This window comes from Arvicanthis niloticus, chromosome 1 (genome assembly GCF_011762505.2).
Source record: "Arvicanthis niloticus isolate mArvNil1 chromosome 1, mArvNil1.pat.X, whole genome shotgun sequence".
Classification (NCBI taxonomy): Eukaryota; Metazoa; Chordata; class Mammalia; order Rodentia; family Muridae; genus Arvicanthis; species Arvicanthis niloticus.
In genome coordinates this window covers 161,439,188-161,465,854 of record NC_047658.1, presented here as the reverse complement: position 1 = coordinate 161,465,854, position 26,667 = coordinate 161,439,188, and the positions used below count along the sequence as shown (strand labels likewise).

The 26,667-nt window shown below is 43.3% G+C and overlaps 1 protein-coding gene across 18 annotated transcripts in view; it reads right to left on the bottom strand.

Moving 5' to 3' along the window:
• The window catches only part of Vti1a (vesicle transport through interaction with t-SNAREs 1A), a 301,616-nt gene that overhangs the window by 100,479 nt on the left and 174,470 nt on the right, over positions 1–26,667 (bottom strand). For 11 of the 18 annotated variants that reach the window (XM_076924620.1, XM_076924628.1, XM_076924705.1 and 8 more), the window contains 2 exons: positions 24,931–25,001; positions 24,246–24,307 (listed from right to left, as the gene is read on the bottom strand). In XM_076924620.1, coding sequence (XP_076780735.1) covers positions 24,246–24,307; positions 24,931–25,001 — 133 coding nt within the window. Of the gene's footprint in view, positions 1–2,758; positions 2,880–23,044; positions 23,295–23,317; positions 23,633–24,234; positions 24,308–24,930; positions 25,002–26,667 lie in introns of those variants that run through there. The other 7 variants (XM_076924729.1, XM_076924738.1, XM_076924746.1 and 4 more) reach the window with 4 other exon arrangements.

Here is a 26,667-nt window from a genome sequence, read left to right as displayed (position 1 = left end):
CTGGCAGTTGCTTGCAGTTGTTTTATGAACAAAACAACCATAGCTATTACAGGGAAAGAGTAAAATCAACGCAAGCAACAACAATTATTTAAAACAGAGAGCGGGGGATTACTTTCCCCCACCCCAGAAACAGGACCTCTTATCTTTTCACCTTAAATATTAAAAAAAACTTTTTTTTTTTTTTTTTTGAGAGAGTCTCATGCACCCCAGGTTTGTCCATCCGTCAAACTGGCTACATAGCAGAGATGACCTGATTCTTCTCCTTCCACTCCCCAGGTTCTGGTACTACAGGGTTGCTAGACCATGGCTGGTTTATGTGACACTGGGGTCAAGCCCAGGCCCTTGTGCATGGCAGGTAAGTGTGGAGACTCTGAGCTACAGCACTGAGTTACCGCCCAACCTCCCTCAGACTGCCAGTGTCATGAGAGACTTGTCTCTCGCTGTTCCTGCCCTTTCTGTCCTACTGGCTCCCTAGGAATGTTTACAGAATCACTCACTCCTACACTAAAAAACCCTTTTCTGTAATTAAGAGCAAATGCTTTAGGGTAGATTAACAATTGCAAACACCATGTGGAGAGGTTCATAGTAAGCACAATGTTAAGTATTTTCCTAAATTTAAACTTTTCATTTATGTAAATCAGTGGAAAGGTAGACTTCAAAACCTTTCCTGTATAATTTACAAGTGAATTGTGACGCCATCACTTTGGTTAACTGATTTAACCAGTAGTGTTTGTTCTCTGAGACGAGCATCAAGCCGATACACACTTTTAAATACAGACTCATCTACTTTGTTTAAAGTGTTTGGAAGTAAAAATGTACCCAAAGAGACTAACACTGCCACCCGTCAACATGTCTCCAAACACGAGACATTTCTCTTCTTCCTGTTTCTTGACAGATCTTTAGCAAAATGCAGGGAGTTAAATTGGCTTGTAGAAGCCTGTGTCGTTTCTTCATTGGCCTGCCTGTCTACTCCCTTGATGCCCACTCTGTTCCCAGAGACAGCAAAGCACAGGGGCTCAGAATAGAATAAGAATAAGATCCAATTCCTGTCTTTTATACGTTACCTCAGGAAGGTGATTGCATTTATGCCCAATCACAGTGTACAATTTTATATCATTCAATGCCCCTGACTCCGGGGGGGTTTTATCGTACGAACTGCAGTGACGGATGGACAGACCTACTTCACTGCATGCTTTGTTCTTACCTATGTTTTCTTTCATGTTTTTGTACTTCGAGAGTTTATCAGAGGTTAGAAATCCAAGTAAGAGAAAACAGAAAATATTTGTATTTGCTGATGATATTTTAATCACAAGGGAGATTTTCATTCATCAAACATTTATTGAATGCATATTACGAGCCCAGCTCACTGGCAGGGTGATGCAGAGATGAAAGCCAGTCCCTGCCCTCCAGGGTCTCAATGTCGAGTGGAGAGACAGGCAAGGAACCCGACAAGGACAACACAGCAATGGCCCCCTCATGCTGTGTGCAGGCCACTGGAGGGAGGGAGGCGGCTGGTTTATCTCAGGCAGCATGTGGATGACTGCTTTTTATGTGACATATTTAGTAATCCTTTAGACACTTTATTTCAGATTTTAAACTATGCATTTATTTTAATGTATAAAAAATGCACAGCAAGTGCATTAAATCATGAGTCCATGGACAACACTGTGTGATAAAGCAGGAGAGTCTTAGAGTTTTAAAAAACGTGTGTGCTAGGAGGGTAGCTCAGTGCTGGAGCTCTGATGGGCCTAGCATGACTAAGGCCTGGCTTGACCCCAACATTGAGAGAAGGCAAAGCGTGCTGCAGAGAGATGGAGACATACATACATAAGATGGTGGCTGACCACAGGGCCACCATGCTACACAGCTGAGATCGCCAGTGTTCCTGAGTTGCACTTCTTTGAGAACATAGGAGGAAAGGCTCCAACATGGCCTGGAGTGTTTCCATCAGGTGGAGGGAAGAGGATGAGAATCCTGACAACCCAGCACGTTCCTGGACCCATCATATGAAGAACTGGCACAAATTCATGTCCTGAATTTATGAATCTCAAAAGTCAGGTGCCACTGCAATTACCCTTAAACTGCTTCTGTTGGGGAGTAGCTGTGCATTCCTTAGTTTTAATCCACACCCCAGGGTGCTCGGACTTGACTGGAGTTCTGAATGGGACTCCCTCAGGTACTTAGATAATGTTTGAAAGACTAATGAAGAGTAAAATTCCAGAGGCAGCTAAGACGGTGTGGCAGCTTTTTCTATCTTATTAATTAGTTACTTTTAATTAGCATAGCTAATAATGATGAATTAATGCAATAGAAATGGTACTGAAATATAAGGACTGGCTTGAAGTATCATCATTAGGGCATCCATCACATGTGGAGAAAGGTTATCAGCATCTCAGGGGACTCCACTGGGTGCCCACAAAATTCTGTCCTTGACTGGATACTGGCTTAGTCCAGCAGGAAGACTTTATCACTAACTTTGACTAGAAGCTTAGATGACTTCTGTTGCTAGAATATTCTCACACTGGCCTCAAGGGAATCTCTTATGCCAGCTGTCATCACTTCTCCTTACCTTCTGGAGAGACGGCAGGGACTCAGGTGGGGCTGGAGGACAATAGACTCAGTGGTACACAGTGCTTCGTAGTAAAATTCAGCTAGGATCTGCCTTCGTTTATACTTTTTCCTCAGGAAACCATATATATAATCCCAACCACCTCCAAATCCACCCAGGCAGAACTTGATAGCTGTAGACACTAAACGCTCCAGGGCTGGCTGGTCACTTAGCCTTCTCCTCATGGTTGAGCAGCTTGTCCAGTGTCTCATTGCCATTAGATACTGCACATCTTTGTGTCCAGCCATGAGATTTGAGTTTCACAGGCCATCTGGGGTAGGAACACAGGTGTAAGGGGTAACTGTGATACATACGCATACATTCTGGAGAGTCACTGGCTACTCCAAACATTTGTACTATGTGTTTTATATGGGCCTGGCTATGTGGTAGGTGCTTAACATGGTTTATATCATTTTATTTTTGCCACAAACTGTTACTAAAATCTTGAATCTTACGGGTGAACATACTGGGTTCAGAGCAGTCTATGCTGGCAGTACATCAGTGGCAAGAGACAGCCATTCCAACTACAATCTTCTCATCCCCACAGGCCCAGCCCACAGTTCCCTGCAGTGTATGACAGGGATGTAAAACTTGTGTGGCTGACATCATGAACACACAAATGATAGGTGGGCAGCTTGACAGCAAAATGGATCAGCCTGTAGTTTGAATGTGACTTGTCTCCCATAGGTTCATGTGTCTGGAGGTGCTGTTTGGAAGGCTGTGGAGACTTTAGGAGGTGGAATCTCTTTGGAGGAAGTTGGTCCCTGGGGGTGGGTCTTGGGGTCATAGCTGATAGCCTCACTTCTTGTTTGTTCTCTGCTACTTGAACACACATGCAATGTGCTGAGCTCCTCACACCCTTACTGGCTCCATCACAATGGGTTGTATCCTCTCAAACTCAAAAATCCTCTCAAAAAAAAAAAAAAAAAAAAAAAATCGCAAGCCCAGATAACCTTCCCTCCATTAAAGGAAGTTTCCCAACATAAAAGGAAGTTTCATCATGGTGACAAGGAAGGCAAGCAGTGGAAGACAAATCAGGGTGACCAGGAAACCACGTGCTATTTTAAGAGTGTCTCAGTTGTTGACATCTACTTGGATGCACCAAGAGTTAAGTGCATGGCAGCTAGGAGTCTCCTGCACTGCCAAAGAGATACAAACGTGGACAAGTTCTTGTAAATTTCAACACATATTTACCTAACAACAACACACTGATCCTATTCCTAGATATTTACACAAGAGAAAAAGAACCTATGTCTACAGAAAGATGTGTACGCAAAGGTCACAGTGCCATTATCATACTATTCCCAAACTACAGGCAGCATATATAGTTTTCATCACATAGCAATAAATAAGTAAATTTACCACACCCTACTTTGGGATATAACCCGGTAATTAAAAGGCCTGAGATATTAATGTGTGACAAAACAGGTGCATCTCACAAGCTTCACAGTATGTGAAAGTAAGCACAGCAGGAAGACATGCTATGGAATTCCATATCTATGAAACTCTAGAGACAGCAAAACTCTGCTGTCAGAAGCAGCTGCCTGGGTCAGCACAGGGACAGAACTGAGCTGGGGAAAACCTGACAGAGTGAGGGGATACTTTACAGTCTGTGGGTCATGGTAATTTTACAACTGTACCTAATTGCCAACATCCATTTAACATAATACTTAAGTTGGGTGAATTTTATTATATGTAAAAATATAACTTATGCAGATGCTAAGAATTAAAACAAAACAAAACAGACTTCCCCTGAAGAAGTATAAAACATAACAAGGAACTGTCCATCATCTTCCCCAGGGCTGGGCTCAGGAAGTGTAAAGCTAAGTTGGCACTATCCTTTCTTCAGACTCTGTCAGATGTGAAACACTCCAGCACTGCCTCATGCTGCCCAGCATCTCCCCAGCACACGGCCCTGCCCACTGCATCCTTGATCCCTATCCTTTAACTCATTCCCTCAAGGGCTCCTCATTGCCCCTCGAGGTACAGACCAGTTTCGCCTGGTTAGCCCAAAGCCATGTTGGTGGCAATGCCCTACATTGGCCACCTACTCTGGCATGTGGCAAGCACACGCTGGAGCCTTTACCCAATCTATTTATACCTTCTAGTGGGAGGATGTTGACCAGAGACAACATCCTCACCACAGAGTGAAGAACACCATTTGCTTATTTATGCACAGTGTTATCCAGATCATCACCAAACACTTAAAATCCATCTATGCAAGTGGCCTGAATGGATGGTCTAGACCAGGACAGGTATGCCTAAGGACCCAGACTACAGAGGGTTTTCTCAGATGCCAGCTGAGGATCTCTGAGACACACTACAGACAGCCCTTGTATTTTCTGAAGAAGTCAATGAATGCTAAACACATGCTGCTGGGCTTTCCTGAGTCTCTATAAATGTCATAATCATTTGATGTAAAAGACCCCATTAACTACAATATCAAAGTAATGTTAGTAGTGCAAGCTATAATGTTGAATAAAAAAGAAACAGCCAGAATGTAAAATTTTGTTTACACTGGAATTAGAACCACATAAAGAAAAATGTCAACATATGCAAAAAAGAGTTAAAAAAAAAAAAAAGCTTGTGTGTGGATAATTACAGTCATATTGGGTTATAGCAGTGTGCTTTTTTTTTCTTTTGAAAAAATATTCCTTTACACACTGGCATTGCTGTCTGTGTAAAAAATAAAAATCAGGAGAGAGAAAAATGCCAAGAGATCCTAGCTAGGATACTGTGTTTACATGCTGCCCACCAGCTAAGGGTGGACAGAGCTCATCCTCCTCAAAGAGCTGCAGGATCTGGGCCCTGTGAGTTCTGCCAGGTGCAACTATGCCATCCAGTGATTTAAATCACACTGAAGGGATTGGGGGCTGAGTTCTGAGGCCATCAGTGGACCATTTAAATAGGGACAATAAAAGCTAGAGGCCTTGACTACCAGGCAAGTGAGCCTGGAGACAAAGCTTCAGAGCAAGGATGACTTTCATTCTTTACAACTGTCAAACGCTGATACCTCACAAGAGCAACAGTACGTTTTCCCCTACAGTAAACTGGGCTGAAATTTCAAGTCCAATTAAGGCAAAACTGTTGCTTAAGAACAGCAACCAATGAGCAGCTTGACAAGGCCACTTCCATCAAGATGGGGGACTTGGACTCCAGTCTTGCCTGTCCAGGTTCTCTGCTGTGCAGACCCCTAGATTTTTCCAGACTGCAGCCCTGGTTCTCCTTGCCTCATACACTAGCGCAGTCTTAGAAAGTAGCAGAGTTAGGCTGTTTGCTGAGCTGAGGGAACAGGTCACACCAGGTCCAGGTAGGGTCAGCGTTGCAGCAAAGCCTAGTAAGAACATAGCTGCTTGAAGCCATAGCTCAGAGTGAACATGGTATTCTTAAAGATAGCCCACCATTTATTAGATGCCCAGGCTGCCTACAAACATGACATACTGTACCATTCATAACTCTCAGAAGAACACCATGACACCAGTTCCAAGCAGACAAAGGCTAGCAGAAAGAAACATGGCTGGGCTATGTGAAAGCCATGGAAGGGTTTAGTCCAGAACACAGAGCATGCTCAGTAAACACTGACAGTGATATAAACTGATATGATTCTATAGTAACATGAGGAATCTTAACATGAAAGGCAAAGATCGGAGAGTAGATGGCCATCAGCCAATCAGAACAGCTTGCCAGGATTTCCTTACAATTTATTGTTATTTCCTTATCTTTGTTCATGGTGCTCCACTGGCCTGGCATCCCTTTTAATTATGTCTGTGCAAATCATAGCCCTCTATTTCAATGGCCATTACAAACAAACATCACCTTTTCTTTATGCTTTAAAAAATATGTTTTGATTTCTACATGTATTATTATTATTATTACTACTACTTATTACTAGTGTTATTACCACTATTATGTATGTTTATGTGTCTGTATACTTATGACATGGTATGCTTAAGGAGGCCAGTTTGCAAAAATTGATTCTTCTCTTTTATCGTGGAAATTCTGTGAATGAAACTCATGCCATCAGACTTAGACAAGCACCTTTATTGGTTGAGCTGTGTCATTAGTACCCTGTATCTGAATGCCATGTTTTCTATGACACTCACCTGACCACTCCAAGCTGGCAGCAACCTCCCAAGTCTGGCAGTCACTCACTGAGGAGTTTCTCAGGAGTCTCTCTGAGTGACTATTTCTCTATCAAGAACTGAGTTTCTGGAGGTCAGGAATCTCCTCTCCTCCATAGCTAGCAAGGCATTCTCAAGAATGTTTTGCAGACACTAGGATGACAGGAGAAAACAGTTGCTGTGAGCACACCAGCTTTGTTATTGGAGGAGAGACTTGTTCCCAGCAGGGTCTGTGTGTGCGTGGGGGGGGGGGGGGGTGTATGGGGCTGCTATAATGGAACACAGCAGACACACATCAGCTCCAGTGCGCACTGGAAGACTCCAATAGGAGTGCTGTGGCTGACTTTGGCAGGCAGAGCACAATGGCCCCTAACTCCTGCCTTGCTGTATTACTTAGAGGGACACTTAAACCTCAAAGAAGATTCATCTGAAGAGACTGGCATGTGGGATTTCATTTTCCCTAAGGCTTCTATGCCTGTGTCAGTAAACCATCAATAATTAAACAGCAACAGTTAAAACAAGACCACCCAGGCACACAGCCCAAGGGGTGGGCTACAGAAACGGTTTATATGGCCCCTTTATTGAGGGTGACTTTAGAGATTCTTCATAGTTTCCAGTTTAAAATGGTGCCTGGTTCATTTATCAAAGTATTCCATTGAATTTGAATAAAAAACATATTAGTAAAGTCTATATTATAAATGGCCAGGATCTGGAAGAGTTTTCTACTGAACAAAACCAAAATGAACTGTGTTAAAAAATTTAAGTACAGATCCATATTCCCAAAGTCTTTACTAGGTAACAAAGACCTCAGAAGGTCTGTTATAACCAGAAACTGCTAGGCTCTCGAGCCGAGGGTGCAGCTTGGCGTGTATCTTACACTGCTGCATTCATTTCTTTTTCTTCCCACTTCTTAACTTGTTTCTTCTCTATTGCAAAAAGTAACTAGAATTCCTGGGCAAACAGTAATACAACATTGAGGAGAACCAGAGAAGACTCAACATGAGGCAGTGAACATGGCAAGTATAGTTCTCTATGTGCTGGCAGTGGAGCGGTGAGATAGGAAGATACTGGTGTGGGTGCAGCCTGGGCATGTCTCTCTGCTGGAGAAGAAGCCTCACTCACTCCAATGAAGACACAGTCTAGAGACAAAAGCAATTAAAAGTAAGCTAAACATATAACTCTGCTGACTATTTGTGGATCTAAGGAGTGGTTCTGCAAAGCAACCAAATACAAAACTTTAAACAGCATGAATAACATGGGAAAGAGAGCCTGGACACCAGGAACACCAAAGAAGAGACACAGCAGAGACACCAGGAACACAACACGAAAGACACAGACATCAGAAACACAACAGGAGTGACACAGCAGAGACACTAGGAACACAACAGGAGTGACACAGCAGAGACACTAGGAACACAACAGAAGAGACACAGGTGTCAGAGGCTATCATCATAGGGCACCACAAAGGTTCAGAGGAGACGTACGATCTAAAAAGTGAAGAAATCAAAAAATATTTTTAGCAGTTGTCTGGCACTCTCAGAGCTCTTCCAGGGGAAGGGCAGAATGCAGCGCTCTTTAAAGAAGATCCAAGTGTCAGAGATTAAACAATGGTTCCAGGAAGTGAGCAGAAAAGTAATTCTACCTCAACAGCAGCATTAACAGTCTTACAACCAGCAGCAGAGTCAAAACAACAGCATGAGGTGTAACCAGCAATGCTGGGACACGGCAAGAAGAAAACAGCAATGTGACGGAAGGGGGTGGTAAACACCATGAAGCCATGAAACACAGGGCCTGTGGAGACTCACAAATGCTCCAAAACTATACATTTGTAAGCTGAGGAAATAATTCAAGACACAATAAAAAAATTTCCTTAGGGGTAGAAGAATAACCCAAATCGATAGGTTTAAATTTATTTAGATTTCCTATGGTCCATGCAAAGTAAATGAAAGACCTCATTCCAGAAAGGCCATGTTTAGACTGACCTCAATCCCCCAAAGTGACAAACCTCAAAGTAAACAATGAAACTTACAAACTCACACTAGAGGGTCAGGACCTGGGTCTACCCTTCAGCTTGTCTGAAACACTCAAGGCCAGAAGAAAATAGCGTGACATCTACAGAGTCTAGAAAGGCAGCACAGAAACACAAGAGGCAGCCAAGCCAACAGCCATGCAGACATACAGACATGCCGTGGGTGTGAGACAGCTGGCCACTCCTATATATGAATCACTACATCCCAATCCCATATTTTCACTTCACGTGGACGCCAGATGTCAAAGTCCTAAGAAATTAAGGAGTCAAGGATACAGACACTGTAAATGAGATGAGCAGTTCTTTTCTTCAAGAATGGTGTGCTAAGAAAACAATATAATCTATGAACAGATACACAGCATCAATGTATAGCTTAAGCTAGAAACTCAGAGACTATTTAACACACAGGAAATATTCTAGTGAGACAATATCATGTACATCATCATGAGCAATGGTGTTGCTGGCTTGGGAATACATTTTCAATATACTGAACGTAAATACCAGAATATAAAGTTATATAAGCAAAACACTGGAGAAACAGTTGAATTGGAATGCACTAAAGCGTTGCCAGTGAGATCTCTGGCCAGTATAAGTACAAAGAATTTTGTTCCAGTTTCCTTTTAAGAATTATACACCATTATTACTTGTCTAAATTAGTTTCTTAACTGATACATAAACAGATTAAAATGGCCTCCAGCCAGGGAAGCAGATCAGTGCTTCACTCAGCCATCACCAGAGAAGCTGCCTCCTGCTGCAGATGGGAACAGATCCAGAGACCCACAACTGGACAGCATGCAGCGTGAGAGACCTTGAAACACCCAACCTTAAGCTGATGTCTTCATCAAATCCTTCCCCTCAGGGCTCAGGAAAGCCCGCAGAAGAGGAGGCAGGAAGACACTTCACCTCTCATCAAGGAAACATTTCTTTGCAATAGACAGAGACCATTATGGAACACAACCCATCAACGTGTGGAGCTAGGAGCCTCAGACCCAACTGTGAAACACTTCAGCCCTTAGTACCTAAGGCTCGGGGACGATGGCAGAAGAGTAGGCAGAAAGACTGTAGGAGGAAGATCAGGGAGTTTTCTTTGGGATCATCTCCTAAGAACGTCAGAAGCCATACCCATCTACACCAATACAGTCTCACCAACATGACTGCCCAAACAGGAGCTGAACAAGGATGTCCCCACTAGACAACGCCAACATGTATGACTGCTGCTGAAGGAAGGTCAAAAGGCCTCAACCCCACACAAAGAACTGCAGGCAAGTAAGGGATGCTGAGTGGGAGCAATGATCTTCCCCAGGGAAGAGCACACCAACTGTTTACCCACGTGCAAATGGTCAGTGCTGAAAACATACACAATATGTAACACTATGCAGACTGAGCGGGTTGTATTTATGTATTTGGAAATACACTGACTACTCCCTACATATGTATATAACAAGAATTAATAATAATAATAAAAAAAAGAGGCAGTGAATTTGAAAGAGAACAAGATGGGGTATACAGGAGGGTTGTGGGTCTCCGTATCTGGCTGCAGGGAAGGAAGGGAAAGGGGAAATTAGGCTATTAGTCTATTGTCTCAAAAAATTACAAAAAAGAGAAAAAATGTATATATTTATAGGGTGACATACCATATTTTGGTAGCATGTTTCTTGATAATTTTCCCTACGAAGGAATACATCTGTTTAAAGAACTATCTTTATTAGAATTTTAATAATTACGAAAATTTTAATTACAAGGAGAAAAAGACACTTTATTGGGGAAGTATGATTTCAAAAGAATGCCCCAAATAATGCCTGTGGGTCATATCTTCATATGCTATCATTACAATAGGAAATGGTTCTGATGTCAGCAACATCCTCCTGTACAGTCTCCCTGAGACCCTGAGGAGGTGGCTGTCATCTCCAGACCAAGTACAATGACCATAACGTATGCTGAGCATCTTGGGGCAGGTCCTTCCTACATCCTCCATTCCATCCCTAGCACTTAGCTCCATAATTTAGAAAGCCCAAGCACTCAGGAAATATTTGCTGCGTAAAGAAAGGACCAATATAAGGAAAGACTATGACACTTCGAAGGCATACACATGGTGCGAAGGTCTGTACACTTACCTCACTGTCTGGGCATCTGTCCTACAGAAAGCAGTGGACCCTGGGCCCCTGGGCCCATGGACCCTGGGCCCCAGGTTCTCTCCTTCAACCTAGACTGAGCACTTCATAGGAACTCTGATAGAGCCAAAGTCTGGTGCCATAGTTTATTTTTCTTTTTCCATTTCAAAAGAAAGAGCTGTAGTTAATTCTGCTTTTCCTGCAGGCAGAGGAAAGGGGACCTTTTATGTGTGTGAAAGGATGGCACAACCTCAGCCATCTGAGGACAGCTGTGCCCAGGAACACCTGTTTGCTCCAACTGAAGTCTGTCCAAACTGACTCCCAGGATCAGGAGCTTCTCTTCCGATGCCCCACTATCCTACAATATTCATTCCCCACCTGTCTGATGCCTGTGATAGCTTGGGCGTGCTCCAACCAGGGGGAGATGTGCCTTGGCCCTGACGTGGCAAAGCTACCAGCAGCTCATGCTCATCCAGAATCTGGATCCAGAGGAGCTGGAGTTCAAAAATGCTCTTCCTTTCAGTCTACCAGGCTTAGCAAAAGCCTCTAAGAGGAGGCGGTAAAAACTTTTATCCTCACATTAACATGTTACAGAGCCAGGTGATGCCTCTCACGCTGTGTTTATTAGCACTGGTTCATCAGTTTCTCTCTCCTGCTTAATATTCAGTATTCTAGGCATTAAATAGTTGCCTGACACTGAAAGTGAGGTGAATCAGTTTATCTAACAAGGGAACTGTTGAAATGCAGTGGGTAAAATGCAGAAAAAAAAAAAAAAAAGAAACTTAAATGCATAATTTAACATGTAATTCTAGGCAAGAAAGAGAAATGCCTACATCAGACTCTAGTTATAATAGTGAAATAATGCTTTATTTTAAAAATTCTAGCCATGAGAAAACTGTGCATCTGAAAAGCTTACATAAAGCCTTATAAAATAAGAGACCTTTCATCTTCTCCCGATCTATGAGCTTGAAAATACTTTATCTATGCAATTTCAAGGCACATAAAACCCCAGTGAATAAATAAAATGTTCTTTTCTCCCCTTTATACAGAAGCTTTAAAATTATCCATATAAACAGCTTGGCCTTGAACAAACAGATTAAAAGACCTAAAAGGCTGCAGCTTCAGATCATGTATACAGAACAGAAAATGAATGGCTTTCTTTATTGACTGGGCAAGTTTTCAATGAACTTATTTTCTATATGGCCATTCAATAAGAAATATTTAATTGGAATATATGGAAAAATTCAGCATTTTAAGTGATACACTTACCAAATTGACAATATAACATAATAAAACAATCCATGTATTCTGTCACTGTTCTTCATATCTCCTTGTGAATCACATGCACATTATGTATGGTCAATATGCAGTATTATTTCAAAGGCCAGGAAGTTTTTTAAATATGTAACTTTAGTTAGGCATATGAAAATTCTTGGTATTTTTCTGATACACAAGGAAGTTTTCCTTTTCATAACTGCTTACAATTAGAACTACTCAAGTGACTCCAAGCTCTGCTCTTGGAGGAAACCTTAAACTCCACCACAATTAAAGTCTTCTTAACAGGTTAAGTTTAGGGTGCAGGTCACACTGAGCTTGGCATGTTAGCTTTGGGAACAGATGAGGTTCCAAGATGTTAGTTTCCTAAGTGCCCTGCCAGAAAAGAAACCGGTGCGTTCCTTATGTGGCTGAGGAGGAGGCGGCAATGCTCAAGCCAGGTGGTCATCTGCCACCTCCTTCGTGGAGTCTCATTTGCCCACTCAGGGACAAGAGATGTTCTCTTTCTGTCCCAGAGATCCATCTCTTTCTTGATTTCTCATGTACCAGGTAAATCAAGTTACTATGAACTGCACCCAGGTACATCCCATGGACATCCCATGGACATCCCAGGTACAAACCATGGACATCCCAGGTACAAACCATGGACATCCCAGGTACATCCCATGGACATCCCACGGACATCCCGTGCACATCCCATGGACATCCCATGGACATCCCATGGACATCCCAGGTACATCCCATGGACATCCCACAGACATCCCGTGCACATCCCATGGACATCCCATGGACATCCCAGGTACATCCCATGGACATCCCAGGTACATCCCATGGACATCCCAGGTACAAACCATGGACAACATCCCATGGACATCCCAGGTACATCCCATGGACATCCTATGGACATCCCATGGACATCCCAGGGACATCCCATGGACATTCCATGGACGTCCCAGAGACATCCCAGGGACATCCCATGGACAGCCCATGGACATCCTATTTACACAAAACCTTGAAAGTCGGATAGTGAGCATCTTGAGGACGCATTTTTGAGTGAATCTCCAGGAGGATGCTGGCACTACTATAGCCGATACCATGAGAACATGGTTAGTTTGGCTAAACCTAGGCTGCTGGCCCAACTTTTACCCTGTCTTGGAAGGAGAAGTTGGATCAGACTCAATTTCTGTAGGTGTCAATGTCTGCAACAGCTATGGTTTGAATGTGTTCCCCAGAGGTCCATGAGTTGGAAGCTCACCCTCATGTTGCTGGAATTTGCAGGTGAGGCTCTTGGGACTTAGCCAGGACTAGGAGTCTTGAAGAGGGGGCTGTCATGAGAGAATAGTGGTAGAACAGGAATAAGAGACTCAAGCTAGCACACTTGCTCTGCCTGTGTTATGTAGCAGGGGCCCTCACAGAGGCTGAACATCAGCTTTGAGAGCCGTAAACCAAATGTTTGTCTGTACTTTATAAAATTACCCACTCTCAAGTATTTGGCTCAGAATAGAAACATAATCATGGTATCAGTTCAGTTTTATAAAGATTACCTTAGATGAAGCCATGCATGGCCCTGGTTAACTATGGTCCCATTGCATTTTAACGGTCATGATGGCCCTCATGGACTTTTTCCTGATAGCGACCTGATTTCACAAGCATATGCAGAGAACCAGTGAACTTTTCCGACAGAATCAACATAGGAGCTTCTCTTATGCCAGCACACGTCAAAAAAGTGAAGGTGTCAAAGTGACAGCTGGTACTGAGCCAGTTCGCAGTGCTGTTCTACAATGGTGCCTCATTTCTACAAACCTTAGGACTTGGTTTCAGATAAACAAACACACACACACACACACACACACACACACACACACACACTCAGAAAAGTCCAGTGGTTCAGAGACTCTGGGAAGCCAGCCAAAGAGAGGAACCACTTCCTTAGGGCTTGAGACAGAGAGTGTATTTTCTTCCTATGGCATATTTGGACCTCATTCAGATTCCCTTACCTAACTGGAGATGAAAATGTCCTCAGGATTTCCCCACATCATAAAACTATTAAGTAGCAGAACGTGTGGGGCGGGGGGAGCGGGTTTGAAGGTGTAACCCTAGGTGAAGTCCAACAGCACATAGACAACTCTTCTCCCCCAGCGTCAAGCCATGCTAACCCTCTTTAAATGGGACTCAAATTTAACATCCTAGCATTTTCTATTGAAATTCACACGCCAGGTCTAAAGGTTTTTTGTTTTGTTTGTTTTAAAAATAACTTTGCCAAGTAAGTCTTTTGTTGTTGTTGTTGGGTTTTGTGGTTGTTGTTTTTTTTTTTTTTTTTCAAAATCTTTTCTAAAGATCATTGAAGTCAAAAAAAAAAAAAAAAAAAAAAAAAAAAAAAAAAAAAGAATACTCCTTTCATGCTAGCTGCCATCTTGTCAAGGAATGTCAGAGACAATTTAAAATGAAAACTCACAACCTCAAAGTTTATAATTTAAGAAACATTTTAATTTCATTTTTGGATATTAAATGTATTTTTTTTTTAACAAACTGTGTTGCTTTTTTTTTTTTTTTTTATAGAAAACCAAAGAATTCTTTCTTAATACCTAGATGACAGAGCCTGCAGTGACCCACAGTTGTTTCTTATTATGGCTTCCCTGGAAACCATTTCTAGGAAGGCACAATTCCCAGCACTTAACTTTGTTTACAACAGACAAACCTGCTTGTGTGGTATAAATAGGAATCTGTCTTTAAATGCTGCTGAGAAAATAAAAGGCAGCCGTGAAAAGGAGCCATTTCCTGCCCTAAAGGTGGTTTTCAAAGATTCTTAGCTACTTTAGGAACAGCAGCAAAGCATAAATAATAATTATCAATTGCCTCACCGTAAGATAGTAATTTTATAGAAAAAAATTATATAAAAAGAAAACAAAAACTAGCCAGAGATGCCCTTAAAACTGTCCGTGTTAGGTTCCTTTACACTGAGATTATGAAACCCTGCTTTGTGCTTGAGTTTGTGATGTATATCTATAACTCGCTCTTGTCCGTGCACATAAACCTCGCCTTGTCTCCCCACTGCACTTTGAAAAGCAGCTTCACAGTCGTCTGACTTTTGATCTGGGTGGCAGTGAGGCTTGACCACCTGCACTGTGCATGAGCTGTTACTGAGCTGGCTTTGTGCCGTCTGGTAACACAGCAATCCTTTTAGAATTGATGTGTGAATACGCTGATCTACAGTGTGAGTGGTCAAACAGAAAAACATGGTTATGGCTGCGGAGGCGACAGTGGTGGCAGCAGAAGGGGTGTGTGTGTGTGTGTAAAGGAGACACTCTCACTCTGGGTTTATAAAGTTGTCCCTACCTCCAGCAGTAAATGACAGGTGCGAAGGCCTCCTTGACTCACAATGGAGCAGGCAGCATGGGAAGGCAGGAGCCTGGGAGTGTAAGATGTTGTTCGGTGATGGTATTTGTTAATAAAATAGTCATTTATGGGGAGCGGGGAGCCCCATTACTTGTTTATAAGGGAGGCCTAGGGTGCCTTGCTTAGAGTTAACAGCTCAAGGTTGCGTTCAAAGAAGGCATTCACTGGTGGTGAAGGTAAAGTGCTCCCAACACATGGTCACATTAAAGAACGGCACGCATGTGGAGAGAAAGGAACGGCGGAAGAGAAAAGTAATTCGGGAAACAGGTCAAATTGTGGCTCACAACGGAGAAGTATAAGCTGCCTTTCCATTGTGATGAGATATGAGATAAGGGGTACAAGTCTTAGTGCTCGGGACAGAATGTGCCTCTGAGCGAGCACACTTCCGGGTGGCCAAAGTGCAAGAAGTAAAAGCGTGCATGGTTTCAACTACACTGCACCCATGGGAACTGCCACAAAACTTTGTAACTAGTCTCACTCATCCTTCTAAAGGTGATCAGCTAAAGCTTGTCATGGAGGACCATGGCCCTGTGCGGAGTGTGAGGGAGCCACTAGCCCACAGAGGCTATGAGTCAAGAGTCCAGGAAAGGGCCCTCTTCCAGAAAAGCCCTCTCCTCAGGTTGCCAGCATGTGGATACTCCCCAGTAGACATCTGGCTACAAACGACCCACCTCTGTCCTATTTTGTTTCAAGTATAAATGTTTTATTTATTCTGTGCCTGCATCTGGTGGCGGCCCATACTGGTTGCATCCTGTTACTCCCTGGTTTGGTGTTTTCTCTTTTAGTTTAGTTTCCTCCCATACTTACTGTGGCTAGTTATATCATACTGTGAGTTGGGAGTGGGAAGAAAAGGCTCTAGCCAAGAACTGAGATATAGGTGCTGATAACATACATGAAGTCACATGATGCAAGGGAGATGATGCTAGTGTCTTATGGGAAGTCCACAGCACTGAAGGATACTGTAGGGCCGTGTGTCTGAAACCTGGGCCTGACGAGGCAAGATGGATGTTCCCTTGAAGAATGATGAAGGTAAGACCTGTGATTCTGTCAGCCTCATCTCTTGGGTTCAGTATCGTCAGCCTTGTGTCTGTTCTTAGGACAAGATCCCTTTTCTGGAACATCACATTACGTATATGACTTATCTGACTAGAGCCAATAAGAGCCAATGCGACTCCGTGCTGTTAACCTCAGACGGAATAATTAAGAAGGACATCCAGCACCGCTATCCCACATAAACCACATACATAACTTTTCTCATTGAGTGTCAGAGAAAATAAAGGTGACAAGACTTGGTTCCTACAGAGTGACAGACCCCCTCACGAGAGAGGTGCAAGAGACCAAGAGCAAGGCTCAGGACTAATGGCGTCATTTGAGCCTTAGATTACAGGGTACCTGAAGTCAAATCTCTCCCTTGCCCGACTGCTTGTGTGTGTATGCGTGCGTGCGTGCGTGCAGCTAGACTGTTGGGTGTTTCTGTCACTTATACTCAGAACACTCTGTCCAGCATGGATGGCGGAGGCAGAGTTCTGCAGGACAAGTGTAACTGGTGCTGTGGATGCTGAGCCATCCACAGGAACAGGCACTTGGCGCTGGGCCGCAGGTCAGAGCTGACAAGGCCAGAAGCTCACTGGCATTTTGGAGTCGATGCTAAGTGGGAGCATTTGCATGGGCAAGTCACCAGGACAGCTACAGCGGTGACGGTGGTGGTGGTGGGGTGTCCCTCTACAGGAGAGGGAAATCCAGGAGCTTGCAGGTGCTTTGCTCTGCGCAGAATCCTGGGTACTCTGGTTACTCAAAGGACTCTAGCTCTGTGGCCAGCTGAGGGCCCTACAGAAAGGGAGAGCCATGGCTCCACAGAAAGAGGGCTGTCAGGAGGGGATCATAGGGTTTTATTTTTATCACTGGTAATTTATAGTTTTCTAAAAATATTTTGGGAACATAAAATGTCAAGTTAAAATGTACACACCTAAGAAAGCCTCTTAAGTTACTCTTGTGTTTTTGTTTTGTTTCTCAAAGCATCAACAGTAATGAGAAAGCATACGTTTACTGCGACCCTTTTAAGACATAGGCACAGTGACACGCATTGTCTCATCTGTCACAGTCTACGAAGCAGAGGCTGTTGTAATCCCTACTGTATAAGGGAGGAAACTGAGGCACAGAGAAGATTCTGGCAAGAGGCTAACACTAGCAAGCAGCCACCTGAGCCCATAGCCTAACTCTCATGCACATGCCCACGCAGAATGTCATTTTCAATAATTAAACAAAACTGGGACTGTTTTCTCCAGTGAGGATAAGGCCCCAGGTGATACAGTGCTAGACGCAAAAACAACATTTTCTTACCATGATACTTGCCAAGCACTGGCAGGAAGAGCGCAGGCGATCTTGCTACCTTCTGTGGATTTTTATTGGCTCCAATGAATGCTCAAAAGTAGCAGCCCTAAAGGCTCCCCAGTAGCACGCGAGCAAGAGACTCCTTTGGCACATGGGGGCTACAATGCACCCCAAGAACCTAGTAGGGTTCATCCTATGCTTTTAGTAGAACCACCAAAGATCTATAGTGATCATCTGCCCACTGTGAGGACATTGTTGCACCACAGAAGAACATGGGGGAGATCCAGGTTCTGTAGGTACACATGCTGACACTCACCAGTGCTCTCCCTCTTTCTCTCTCTCTCTCTCCAGGGTCTTACTATGTAGTCTTGCCTGCCCTGTACCTTGCTATGTAGAGCATGTTGGTATCAAACTCACAAAGGTACATCTGCTTCCCAAGGACTGGGATTAAAAGCCCGTGTTACCACACCCTTCAATGTATTTCTTAAAAGGAGAATGAAAACATGCCTGTGTCATTCTGAAGGTGAAGTAAGTCCACACTGACCAACTAGCTAACACCTGGTAGTCCTGTACCTACTAGCTAGAACGGACCGTTGAAGCCACAAAAAACAGAGGGACAGTTGACCACATATACTATCCAAATGTTCAATTTTCAGCTTATGTTAAAAGTGTTGTCACTTAAGAGGATTTGTTTAGTGTGCAGTTGTTTCACAGAGGGAATGGACTCATATAAGGTCACAGGGCAGCAGAACTCAGCACTGTGACAACTGCTCTGAAGTAGAACCTGCCATAAGCAACCTTGTAGTTTGTACAGAGCAACCAGCTGGCAGTACAGCCTAGATCTGCTCCTTGCAGAAGTCCTTAGGCATTCTCCTCTCTCCAACGGGGACAATGCCAGGTTTAGGGCTGAATCAGATCTCAGACATGGAGTACAATACAGGGTCAGATAGACATGAGGGCTTGCTCTGTGTGAGCTAGCCAGGAGTGGCAGCCTCAGTGTATCAGTAAGTGACACCAGAGCAAGTCTGGCTTTTGTTGGTGTTTACTCTTTGGTTTTTGTTGCTTGTCTATTGAGGCAGTGTCTTTTCCCCCTAGGTCTGCCTGAAATGGCCCTTTTACCTCATGCTTCCTCCAAGTAGCTGAGACTCTAAGTGTGAATCCTGGGCCTGGCCCAGTGTACATGAGGTTATTAGAAGAATCTGAATAGGGAAACAAAGTTATTCTTTAACTTGGTGGTAGCACTACCATTTTGGCCTCGAAGAGGCCACAGGACAGAGGCAGCAATCCAACTGATGAGAAGGACATTTAATCACCCAAACAGGAACAAGACTGAAGTTTCCCCTTCTTGTGGCTGCATGCAGCAGCCCAGGTCCCACCTGGAAAGCCTGAGAGTGAGCAGAAAAACAATACTTTCATTTGGAGGAAGAACAGTTGATTAAGAGCTGGAGAAACTCCACATTGAGACTCCGAGACGCTGCCCAAGTCAGTGTACACCTGTCACCATGAAGGGAAGGGGAGGGGAAGAAGGAGCAGGGGAGGGGAAGAGAAGGGTGAAGAGTGAGAGGAAAAGAGGGCTCCACTCAGGAGAAGCAGGAGCACACTCCCATAGCCCCTTCCTTACCGCCCTGAAAGCACTGCTGAGTCTCCAGACACTACATGATCACCTAGAACACAGCCCAGGGTTTGTTGTAGACTAAGGTCAAGAAGGAGTTACCTTCTAAAGCAGCACAAACACCTAGTCATGGCCTATGTAAAATAAGGCTCTTTGTTCTGAAAAAGTGTGTCTGCAGTGGACTGATCTTACACCTACCCTTACGAATCATCTAGCTGCACGTCTGTCTGTCATTTTACCTATATAAGCAGAGTAGATGTAAACCATGATTGCAAGGATAGGGGTTGTTGTTCCCCAGGCTCAAATAACTAACAAGCACGCTCACCAACATATTACAGACAGTGTTGTGGGGCCCCTGCATTTGCAACTGTCTGCTTTGGTGTTTCACCAGTGAGCTGCAGAAGAAGCGCTGGCAATGCCCTGTGAAAGGAGTCCTACAAGCCGCTGGGACAGAACTTACTGTTGATGGAAGCACTCTGATAGTATGTATGCAGCCATTGTCAAAGTATAAGACACTGAGCTCATCAAATAGAGGCTGTTCCCTGCTGTAACCCAGACACCAGCACTGATGATGTCACTGGCACATATGGTTGTAACATGTCTTCCAACTTCATGCTAAGGAAGCTCCCAGGTTACACTTTTGCTACATTCTACAGGAATACAGGTATTTCTAGAAAAGATGCTAGCAATGACAAATTATGAATTATTGTTTACTTCTTCAGAGGTAAAAGAAACAGAATCCTAACTTCTGTCTACCTTTCTTTTTAAATAAAAGTCTTGAAAATCTTGAATTTTATTATTATTGATTCTTGTCACTATTTGATATGATAAGAATCCCAGTTACAGGTGGTGGTGGCACACACCTTTAATCCCAGAACTTGGGAGGCAGAGGGAGACAAATCTTTGAGTTCAAGTCAGCCTAGTCTACAGAGTAAGTGCCAGGACAGCCAGGGCTACATAGAGAAACTCTGTCCTGAAAAACAATAACAGCAAAAAGAATCCAAGTTAAAAAAGAAAAGAATGGATTTCCAGTAAGATGCATAAAACACACATGCTTGCCAGTACACACATGGGCATATACACACAGGAAGAAACACTTGAGTCCTGAATGATACGCACCACACCCAAGAACAACCAATTACAATGACCAAATTTTGTGAGACTCAATGAGAAATCCATTCCTCAGCCCCAATTATCACATGAATGGCTATTTGTTTTGTGGCTATTTTCATTATTATCTGAATCCCACTTTATTTAAAGTCTGTCTAGAGAGCCAGGAAATGAACAGTCTGTCCTGAGGTAGCTCTCCATCTATGTCAAGAGAACAGAAAAATTACTTTCCAGGAATCAGCTATGGCTTCATTCTGATGTCATGTTTTACTGTTATAATTCTGAATGGACCAATTTTCTCCCTTGTTTTCTTCCTTTGACAAGATGGTGCAGCTACATGAAAGAGAATTTCTGTTCAACTAGATCAGTTGCTATTTCACTAAACTAGACATGTCAATATTTTCTGTATAACATTTTTTGGTAAAGCATTTTTAGTTTATGATTAAACAAACCATGTTCTATTAACCTAACTTATCTTTTTCTGGTTGTTGGTGCTTCTGGAGTCCTCTAGGAATCTGCAAAGAAGAGTCAGAGCTGGAGGCTGGAGCGGTTTCCCTGAGAACTAGGTGATTTCTATAGTTTATTTTGGTGCACATATTCTCTGTACACTGAAGCACCATAAAAACAAAGAGAGATGTATTTGTATTTCTGAATCCCTGGGCTGTGTACACAGACATTAAATATTTGCTGAAGACATGAATAAGCAGGGGAAAAAAGGGAAAGAAGAGAGAGGTACATGAGGGAGGAAGGAAGCTGACAAAAGATTGAGAGGCATGAGTGGAGGAGGGGTTAGAGGCTCTGGGTCCTGTAAACTCCACTGCTTACTTATTTGGTCACTCTCATAGATGACTAAGTTGACACAGGTACAGACTTTGGTACAGATGAACATGGGTACTCCTGTCTTCATGACAGACTAGCCATTGCTACGTAACCTGGTGCAGATTATGGATGATGTCCATTGTACAAATTCAAAAACAAAAGTTAAAACAACCAGGAATTTTTATTAGATTTCTTTGGTTTATATTTGTTTCATAGAATTTACCATATAAAAATCACCGGGTTTATTCGTTCGTAGGTAAATGCATGATTCAAGGACATTCTCTTCCTTCACATATCTGTGAAGATGAACTGTGAGCACAGGGTTCAATACCAGCCTCCCCTTAAGTCAGAAGCACCTGTTGCTGCATGCTGTGGCTGCACAGTGTTAGTGTGAACAGGAGTGTCCCATGTGGGTTCTGCAATTCCCCTCCTCAGTGCTGGGCAATGAATAGGGGTGCAATGCCAGGTGAATAGGGGGATGGAAGGGAGGACAAAACATCAGGAAGGACCTTAGGCAGAAAGACTATGGTCCACCAATGAACACTGGGTCAGGATCTTGAGAGACTTATGTTTGGGAAATAAGTCCCAAGTAATGAAGTAGCTGACAAGATGTTTGCATTTCCTCAAGTAGAAAATAAACTGTTTGACATGTGGGATAGTAACTAGAAACAAAACCCTAGCCACTGCTCTGCATCTGGCTCCTGATGCCCATGTTACAGCACTGATTGAAAGTGCTGCCCCCATGCCTGAGTTAGAGCATCGAGTGGAGGTGCTTCTCATGGTGTCTTGGCTGATATCTACATGCTAGCTGTGTCTAGGGAAGCAGTGTCCAATATGCAACACCAGAGGACCTGAGGGCATTCTCGCCTCAGGCACAGCAAGATGAGGATGCCTATCTGGGGAGTTTTAGTTCTGTTCATCCTTTAGACCTTTAGTGGTTCTCAGTGGTCCTAATGCTATGACCTGTTAATGAAGCTCTTCACGTTGTGGTGATCCCCAGCCATAAAAGTATGTACTTTTATGCTTCATATTGTGATTTTGCTACTGTTATGAATTGTAGTGTAAATATCTGGTATGTAGGATATCTGATATGTGACCCTCAAAGGAGTCATAGCTGAGAGGTTGAGAAAGGATGGCCCTAGACACATCCCAAACAAAGATGACACAGTGTAGAGCTGCATTTGCCTACAAAGGGAAGTCCAAGTAGATGGCAGCCCTCAGGAAGCCACCATGGGGGTGTGATTTCTCTCCAGAAAGCCCAAAGGCTGCAGAAGTTGGTGTTCCCACCATCTCGAAATGACTTGCAAATTTATTCAAACACCATATGAAAGGATGCTCTATCTGTTGAGACAACTGTCTGCAGTGTCCTGTACCAAGGGTGAGGTACATCAAGCAGAAACATGGGCAGAAGCACACGGGTTTAGAAAGTCATAAATCCTTATTTGAATCTGCCAACCTGAAAGCCACGAAGAGCCAGAATAAACTATTTTTCCTAAATGCTACATCTGATTAAGCCATACCATGAAGTGACAGCTGAACTTTAACATTAATATGATATTATTTAAATAACCACATGATTTTTTTTACACTAAAAATGATGAATGATTTCTGGACAGCTCAATCGACAGAAAGCAGGAGGACTCTTTAATGAGATTTGACAAAATGGAGACATATGCAGAAGGCTCGTTACAGCTCATATCGCAGGGGCCTCCTAGGGAAACAGGAACGCAGGTCTTTTTCTTTTTATTGTCTTTAGGCACTGATGCATTCCTTCAGTTGCTAGTGTTCTTCTCCTTGGATTCTGAGTCTTTCTTAGGTCATTTATGAAATTTAGGCTCTGAAAGTAGGCCCTGCAGGTTCTGTCTCTGAGTTGGGATAGTGCCTCCAAGGAAGGGAAGGGTAGAAAGAAACTTGGTGGGTAACATGCTGGGACTGAGGGCACACCACTGATGGGGTCATGAAGAAATCACATGACCACGAGAAGTAAGAATTATACATTTACTTGGTTCTTACACAGTGAACCTTTAGCATTGCAAACAGCGTTAGCATGTTCCTGTACATGGATGCACAGGCAGAGAGGGCTTCAGCTGTGTTATACAGCTGTCTGAAAACAAGAGTTTGCTCTTCCTTGAGTCACTCTCAATGCTCCTTGTCCACCAAGCCACTCAGAGTTGCACCCTCGCATGACCATGGCAAATGGTCTTTTTACTCTTTAGAGCACTAGTGTAAAATAAGTAAATGTACAACAGACTTAGATTATGACCCATCTGTATTCATTTACCTTTTTAAATTCACCCAAATATTTTCCATCCATCAAAGCTTAGTCACACATGCAGCACTTAAAATATTTGTTGGATTCAGGTTACTCTGATACTTGCTACATTCTTATCAATGTTAAGTTTCTACCTGAGTTGCACTGTTTCCCCAGCAGCCTTCTTCTCAGAATGAAACAAGGCACCAGTGAGCAGAACCAGTACCCAGTGTTCTCTGGATAATGGCAGGCCTGCACTGCCTCCATCAGAAGCGAGAGGAAAGTCAGTATGCTCTTGCCATGGGCTTCCTCAGGCTACAGATAAATGCTTCTGGTCTAACCTAATGTTTCCCATAGCTTGAGGTAGGGCCCCCAGCTTGTCTTGTCTCTAATCCCAGTAACCCATTTTATGTATCTGACAAAAAGGGTTAACATCACTGCTCTTTTATTTCGAAAGGGTGTTGACCCTGCCTAGGAGGGAGAGGCAGAATCCCAGCAGCCTTAAAATGCTCAGTCCCAGTGGGAGGAAACCACAGTTAAGAAGAGAGAAAAACAGAAGACCACTCCCTACCTGGTTCTTACCTTCTCAACATCCCCGTCAGAATCCGGGAGCTCTTCCCCAAGTTTGCATCTGTTTCCCGGAGCTACATGGGAGAAGCACGGTGGAAGCAAAGGAGAGTGGAATCAGATGATTCTAGAGCATCTGCTGAAGGATAACTGAGTTCCATGTGAGGCAAGCCAAGCAGTGAGATGCCACACACAAGCATAGACTCAGTTCCTGAGACTGAAGAACTACATGAGGGGACTTCAGGAAGATGGATACTTGAACCAGATATAAAAACAAACGCCTGACACATAGACAGGGCTTAACATTCCGGTAGTGGTTAATCTTTAATATATGAGTATGCACAGTCTTAAAAATATATATGGAAATGAAATGAAGCCGAAGAATGTGAGGGTCAGTATTTTCACAATCTTTGTTCTGAAAGATTGATATACCCCAAATCTCCCTCAGTGGCTTTCTTTTCTTAGTCATGGAGTTAACCAAGTATTTCCTCAGGATCATTCTGAGATGAGGAGAGTGCTGGCTGCTTTTCTCTTCATTTCAAGCCCCTGCTTTCTCTTCCTGCACATGGCCACCTACCCTACTGTCCTGACACATACATGTTCTTGGCTATGCTGTCAGTGTCTTGTGTCTGTCCCAACAGCCTCGTATGTGTGCCTTCTCATTTGTAAACATGTAAACAATGGAATGACTCCTACTCACTCGTTCACGTGCCCGCTGTATCTTTTCTCTGTCATGACTCAGGTTTTCCAGCATTTCTTGGCCGATTTGTTCTATGGAAAAGAAAAGGAGATAAGGAAAAGTAGCTTGGGGTGCATGGAGAACACTCAATATACCCAAGATCAAAGCAGTGTGCCTTACATATGTTTTAATTAACGTATTTGAAAAATACAGTATCTGATAAATTTCCTGTTTTGTGGATGACTGGATGCAATTTAAAATCCAACAAGCAGACTGTAGCCAACACAGCATCAATGACTTAGGGGTGATGTGACTTGTCCAAGGTCACTCCACAAAATTCCTAGCAAGAGGGAGGGCCTAGGTGTAATGATTAATTACTTTGTCCCTGTGGAGCACAGCCTTTGATTCTACACTCTCAGAGTAACTTGGAGGAGTCCGTAAGTCAATATCCATTTAGACAACTGTGTTTTTAATGCATGGAATTCTCACTTTTCTCACCTACTGCATTTACTGGTAGAGGGACTATCCCTTTGCCCCCACTCCCCCAGAGGCAAGAGCTTTTTATGTGCTATTAGCTGCTGTAGACTGTTGAGTCAAATCAGGTGAGGGGCACTTCGACTTCCAAATTCTTAGAATGGAACACCACTTAGTGCATTTGTTAAAAGTCACACTGCTGACTGCAATGGGGATTTCCCTGTCACAATGTTCTCGTTTGCTTGGCACTTGGCGTTCTCTCCTCTGACTACAGACATTTTACAAGACACTAAGTATGACCCAATGTTGTGAATATACAGCTGCTTTGAATTATTTCTTCCCCCCAGTCCCATTCATCGTCACCAGGAGCCTATCTTACAAAGAAAGAACCCTGACTTGCCTTTGTTAGGACTGGGTGCTATAAGAATGCTCACATGCATGGCTGCACGTGTGCCCGTCACACTCTCATGGCCGGAGAATGCCTTCCTAGCCCATGGTTTTCCACATAGTGTATTTATTTCTTCTTAGATATATTTTAGTTTATCCTTAAAGTACAGCTGTGCAACACACAGGGCTCCTAGTGACCAAAGTAAGGGTGGTGCGGGAGGCATCCAAGGCTGAGCCTCCTTCATCCTAGCTCTCTATTGAGACCACTACAAACACTCAACTTTGTCATCCAGTTTCTATTACTTTAAATTCCTGTAACCATTAAAATATAACAGTTGTACTTAATTTATAACAAAACTCTATGAGCACCACAAATCATTATTTCAAGAAAACACTATTACTTCCTATCAAAACAGACCATATAATAATACATGATTTCAAACAAATGGAAGAGATTACTGATACTGTGTCTAACACCTCAGTTAGTATTTAAGGAAGGAATGAAGAAATGAAAAGAATGAGATTTAAAAAAAAAAAAAAAAGAAGTCCCAGCAAGGTTCCCGCTCAGACCCTTGCAGCACAGACCTGGAAAGCAGGTGTAAGAGCATCACATCTACAGGTTCCCCAGGGGAAAACTCCACTCTGAACCGACCTATAGTCCTCTACTCAAGGGATCACCAGACTAGAGGTCAAGAGTCAGGCCGGTCCTGGAGTCATAAGCCACACCGTAAACTCCTTGCTTCCCGGGCGAGATGTGACTCGGCTGACAAGTATTAACCCTGTAAGGCACGAAAGGAGAGTCCTGGAAAAGCAAGGCCCTACTCATGTCTGTTGGAAATAAAATCCTTCATTTCTTAGCTACTATCTTATATTTTAATACACCAGTAAAGAAAATCC